We start from the raw sequence: 6,413 nt of genomic DNA, 5'->3' as shown, positions 1-6,413 counted from the left end.
AGACACTTGGTTTTCAAATGCAAATTCACTGGGCAAAATCGAGTGCAAAGAACTCAAATTGTTAGAAATCAAATATGTTTGAAACGTTGCCTAACTAATAATATAGATTGGGTTTTATAGTTATTTTTTAATAAAAACCCGAGACCCACAAAGAATATTAAAATAATTATGTAAGCACTTTAATAAATTTGATTGAAATATGACTCAATTTTTATCATCAAATCTTGTTATATCATATTGTGAAATACATATTTTGGATTCTATTGCTGTGTTATCACCACACATATGCAGAATATTTATTCCATTACAACTTTTATAACACTTATTCTTATTTCTAACTTATCATAATGATTGTGTATTAAATGTGCCCTTAGTTACAATTTTTTAGGCATTGTATCTTAGAATTCAATCTTGTGGTTAAATTGACCAAAAGTGATACAACTGAATTTAATTATGCTAAAAAGAAGATATATTATTTGTGTTATATTGTTTAATACAACCATATGATTGATATTATTTAGAGAACCTAATTTACTCAAAAATATTAGAGAACCTAAGATAAGAAACTACTCATAATTTTTATCTTTTATCTTTTATCTTTTTCTCTAATTTTGGGGCCAAAATACTAGATGACTGAATTTTTCATAATACAAAAGAATTATAATTTTTTTTAATTAAATTGGTTAATAAAGAAAAATGGAATACTAAAAGTGAGAGGTAAAAATAACATTTCCTTACTCTTGACTATTAACTGTTGATGAGAGGAACATGCATTGCTAATCCAAAATGAAAAGGGCTAATCTTTTTCTTCATTTTTATTTTAACACAAGTCATAGAAAATAATAGTATTTCTTTTTGCAAAATCTGTGGATTAAATTCAAATCTCTTTGTTAAAAAAAAAAAAAAAAAACCTATAAGGTCATTGCTCTATTTTATTAAGGTGAGTATGTAAATGGTAATTAATATTTATTTTTACTCTTGTGAGAAACAAACAGACACATGAATGGAGAATGAATGAGGTTCTAATACAAAAGAACACTACAAATTTTACTTAAAAACAAAAGTAACTTTCAAGGGTAGGTGAGACAAATTATAGTATTCATAAATATACTCTCTTAAGGAACAAAAATAAACAAATAAGGAAGACAATCATTATATACTACTACTATATCTTAATCAAATTTCAAAATATCAATTCTAATAGATTTTTTTTTTTATATTAAAAAAATTCAAAAATACCAAGCCTAAAATTCAAAATTCTAAATTCCATTCAACCATTTATAAATTTTCTATTTCCAAAATGGTTTTGAAAGGGAGCAAGAGTTGGGTTATCTCAGCAGCCCAATTTGGAGACCCACAAAACCCAATCTATATCCAGATTCGTCGTCGTTTTGTATACAATCTTGTTCCACTTCTTCCAGCTGCAAGGAAAAGCTATCTGTTATTATCCATACATCCTCATCATCAGCGAAAGTCACAGAGAGACAAAGCAGAAGCATCAAAAAATGGCAGCCATGGCTGCACTTCAGAGCTCCATGACCTCTCTTTCCCTCTCCTCCAATTCCTTCTTGGGCCAACGCCTCTCTCCTCCTACTCTCTACCCAGTCACGGTACCTTATCCTACAAATCCTCCAAACCTTTTTTGTTTTCTCAATTTTATTGTGCTTTGTAGCTTTTAAACTCGTTGTGCATTGCTATATGAAGTTCCACCATGATTTTCTTCTCAAATTATAGTTTTTTGTTGGTCATATTATAATGGGTGTTTCACAACTTGGAGCTTTTTCTCAGTTTTTTTTTTTTTTTTGTACTGTGTTTCTCTTAGCTCATTGTATGTTGTTAATTGAAGTTGCCATTATGTCTTTTCCTCTCATGTTTTGATTCTTTACTGGTAATAGTTTAATGTTTTTTTCACAAGTTGGAGATTTTTGTACTACTCAAGTTTGCGGTACTTTGTGGCTTTTAACTAATTATGTCATGGTAGTTGAAGTCACAGTTTGGAGATACACGCATTGCTAATCTATTATGTTCTTTGTTGGTTGCATTGAGGTGGGTCTAGCACAAATTGGAGCAACTGTTCATTGTTTGGTGTTTGAGTCAAAAAACCCACATGTTGGTCACTTTGTGTGTGTTATATACTTGGATTTATAGATATCTATGGGTTTTGTACAAATTAATGGAGTATTCCCTTTATTTTGTACATGAATTAAAATTTAGATGTTGAAATGATTGCTTTAACTTCCCTCAATAACTGAATCCTAGAAAAAATTCAAACATGTTTATCTGGAATCAAAAAGAGGTTAGTACCCAAAGGCTTCGTCTATAATTGGAAGAAGTTTTTCTTTTGGTTTTCTCTCATTGTATTTGGGCTCCTTGTTGATAGTTTGCAGGTGGGTTTAGTAACTATATTTCATAGTTCATATCTAATAACAAAAAGATAGGCCTTACATGGAGGAAAAAAACTTGTAGTCTAATCTATAAACCATTTAGGAAATTTTGAAGTAGTTTTAGTCAGTAGGGATTGTGTTTCTTAGTTGGAGCATTGGTCATTTATCTTTGTGTGCTGTCTTTGCTTCCTAAGAATACCGATATGCTTGAGCCTTGGCCGTAGGTGGTACATGCATCGAAGAGGTTTGGGGTTTGAATATGCTTTAGCATCAAATACAAAATAAAAAGAAGAGGGTATGCAAAGGTGCTAGGTCCTCATAGACAAGGTGCCATTATCAGTATATGTAGTAGATTCCAAGTCTATTTTCCCAGGCTTAAAAAAGTGGAAGTCATTACCCTAGTTTAGTATATAAATATAACTTTGTTGATGTGGCTGCACCATTTTTTAATCTGTTTAGTGAATAGAAGATCATGCTAAATTGAATTTGAAAACTCTTAGCCCTTTGCTGTTTTGTTGTGTAGTCACAAATTTGCAGAAACAATTGCCTTCTAAATCATGGTGTCTACATTTTTGTGTCTGTGCTCAGTAGGGACACTCTAACCCTGCCACAAAAGTTTTTCTTCAATATATAACTGTGGCTTGTCCCCTCTAGGTTTGCAACTTAGCTTACTGGAAGTAAAGGTCATCTATTTATTGCTGAGTGATTTTAATCATTTTTCAGATCTCATCCTCATTTGTGTAAATGCCTCCTGGAAATTAAGAGAGTAATGGTCAGAATTTTGGAAGACTTTGATTCAACCTGACAATTTGATAAGCTAAAATTCCATAATAATTTCTTATTTGGCATCTTTTTCTTGAATCTTGCCCGTAAGCTAGGGTATAATAATCCTATAACTAAAATTCATCCATTATAAAAATGACACAGATGCTTTAGTTTTCTTCTTTCTCGTTCAAGGTCAAACAACACCCCCCCCCCCCCCTCCCCCCCCCCCCCCCCCCCCTCCTCCCCAAGAAAAAAATAAAAGAAAAGATGATGGATTCTGGTGATTCTAGATCCTATATTCCTTGCCATGCTATCATAATTTAGAGTACATCTTAATTGACCTCCTATTTGCATAGGATTTTTCTTTCTTTTTTCTCATTCATCTTAGAGTCAGAATTTGACCGCACCCACCAAAATTGGGATTACTTGATGACATCTTTTCTGTTGATTTTACATGCAGGCCAAGCCGTCAGAGAAGCCATGTCTCATTGTAGCGAGGGTTAGTATTACAGGTCCTATCCTTATATTTTCATGTTGATAAACTGTTTCCTTTGTTTAAAGAAAATATGATGTGTGTTCCACCCCCCAAAAAAAAAGGGCTAAAAGAGAAAAAGAAAAGAAATGAAATTGCTGATCTTTGAAGGGGGTAGAACAAAGAATTGTTTGAACTCTACTATGTCCATTATGTGCGACTCAGTCATTTAGGGGAATTTATTTGATTGCAACCTAAAGGTGAATTGGAAGGAGATGCATAAATTAAAATTATTATTCTTGTGAAACCAAGATAAAAGTTTGGTTTAATTTTACATGGTATCGGCATACCATAAATATTGTGTTCCTAATAAATACTCTCTTTGTCTGTGTGTAGTGCCTTATATTTTTTTCACAGTCAATCCCTTTATTGGAGAAAGGAGGAGGTTTACTGTAGGTTGATGGCCAGTGTAAAATTTGGTCAGTTCATTATTGGTAGCGAAGGGCATGACTTTGGATAGAATAAAATGACAAAAAAGAATACATGTGACTGACCTTGATAAGTCTATTAAGGATTCATAGTTGACTACAAAATTTTGGGATAATGACTTGGTTGTTGTTGTTGTTGCTTATAAATAATTTGTTTTTGTTTACAGGATTGAGTTGTCATTTTATGTAATTATGGGGGTCTCTTTTTAATTGTCTGGCAGCTTAAACGATGGGAGCGGAAGGAATGTAAGCCAAACAGCCTTCCAATCCTACACAAAATGCACGTTAAGGTGGGAGATACAGTGAAAGTAATATCGGGGCGTGATAAGGGTAAAATTGGAGAAATTACCAAGATCTATAAGCATAACAGCTCTGTGGTAGTGAATGAGATAAACTTAAAGACAAAACATGTGAAGAGCAGAGGAGAGGATGAACCTGGCCAGATTCTTAAGGTTATTTTTATTCCTTTATTGGGAACATGAAATTGTCAGTTTTATTTTATTTAGTTACTTTCATACTCTATGAGATTCTACCATGTAAATGAAAGAAACAAAGTATTTGAATTTCAAGGGTACTTGATTACTTTGACTTTCTCATCATGTTAGGAAATACATTGATAGCACAAATGAATATCTTTTTGAATTTTTATTGAGGTATATGGTTCTTGTTTGCTAGTTGTCCATCACAAACAGATGTTTTAAATTTGGTGTTGCAGATTGAAGCCCCTATCCACAGCTCAAATGTGATGCTTTACTCAAAAGAACAGAATGTAGCAAGCCGGGTGGGTCATAAAATCCTTGAAGATGGTACACGAGTCCGTTACCTTATAAAGACTGGGGAAATAATTGATAGTGCTGAGAACTGGAAGAAACTGAAGGAGGAGAAAAAGAAAACTGAAGTAGCTGTTGCTTCGTAGAGATCGAATTCATGACTTCACAATTTAAGTAATTTCTGAATCTCTAGATGTATTTCTGATCTTCTTTTATCTTCACTTGTCTAAATATTTTGCTACTGCTCGTTGCTGATCCCCATACACTAGAGTAACATAGTTTTCTTCATCCTGTATTGGTCCTATAATCCACTGCAAATTGGAATACGGATCTCTAGCCTAAACATTTATTTTGTAATATCTTGGGAGTTCAATGCAATTGATAGATATGTATGTGCATATGCCTTTTTTCCCCCCTCTTTTCCATGCATTCAAAGTGAGAATTTTCTTTAAGTCCTCTGCATTTTGAAGTGCATATGGGTCGAGGATTGAGGATTCTCTGTTTGACTAAGGATTTTTTATTCAAATAAATTTCGTTGATTGCATGTTTATTTTTCCATCTATTAAATTGAGGATTTTATGAAGGTGGTGACCAGTGAGGGTGAGAGTGGAAGTTGGTGAAAAAAAGTATAAAATAATAGGATGAAGAACTACAGTGGCTCCAGCAACTGCAAACAAGGCTGTGTAAACAAGTTTAGTTTTGTCAAGTAGTGAATATTTGAGCTCCTTGTCAAGCTCAGCTCAAACTCGAACCAAGCCTACAAACAATGATCAAGTTTGAGCTCATCATAAAGTCTAAAAGGTTGAACTTGGCTTGGGTCAGTTTGATTCATTACTCAAGCTGAGCTCGAGCTCAATATCAAGCCTTTGAACTTGAGATCCAACACAAGTACATTATCAAGTCATATCAAAACTTATTTTGTTTGGATGAGTGGTTTCAACTTCTAATTAATTAAATTTTTAATAAGATATGAGTTTATTTGTCAAGCTTATATCAAGTTATTACCAAACCTATAAGCAAGTCTTGACTCAGTTTGTTTTATATGCCTTAATGTTCACAAGCTAGTTTATAAACATTTTTTTTTACTTGGGCTCATCTCGTTTATCACACAAGTCTAAAACTTAAGTTCAAACTTGGCTTGTTTATAAATAGACAAACATGAACAAGCTTTTTATAAAACCAAGCCCGAGATTTTTATGAATAGCTTGGTTGGTTTGCAACCCTAACTGCAAATATTATTTGCTCACAAGTTAGATTGTTGGAGTTCTAATGTTGAGATTGACTCCCCAAATTTTAGGGTAGAAGAGGGGTTTAGCTTGTTGTTCAAAGAGCATTGCTTTAGAAAAGTTACACTCACTTATGTGGGATGTCATTCACCTCATTTAGGGCCCTTCATGACACAAAAGGAAGAGGGAGGGTGAAAAATTTCAATGCCTATATAAATTTATAATTACTTTAAGTTGAAAATGCCTAAAAAATTAAAAAAGCAAAAAAAAAAAAAAAAAAGGAAGGGGGGGGGGGGGGGGGGGGGGGG

The 6,413-nt window shown here is 33.3% G+C and overlaps 1 protein-coding gene across 1 annotated transcript; it reads left to right on the top strand.

Moving 5' to 3' along the window:
* The first annotated feature begins 1,315 nt into the window (after positions 1–1,315).
* On the top strand, positions 1,316–5,277 carry LOC112024975 (large ribosomal subunit protein uL24c). The gene is made up of 4 exons (XM_024057625.2): positions 1,316–1,610; positions 3,610–3,648; positions 4,331–4,561; positions 4,825–5,277. Exons 1-4 carry the CDS (start codon positions 1,506–1,508, stop codon positions 5,023–5,025), a joined length of 576 nt encoding a protein of 191 aa, XP_023913393.2. The 5' UTR covers positions 1,316–1,505; the 3' UTR covers positions 5,026–5,277.
* The last annotated feature ends 1,136 nt before the right edge of the window (positions 5,278–6,413 follow it).

The sequence above is a fragment of the Quercus suber genome, unplaced genomic scaffold, assembly GCF_002906115.3.
Source record: "Quercus suber isolate HL8 unplaced genomic scaffold, Cork oak 2.0 scaffold_603, whole genome shotgun sequence".
Lineage (NCBI taxonomy): Eukaryota > Viridiplantae > Streptophyta > Magnoliopsida > Fagales > Fagaceae > Quercus > Quercus suber.
Note: the sequence above shows the minus strand (reverse complement) of the source record. Positions and strands in the feature narration are given on the sequence as shown.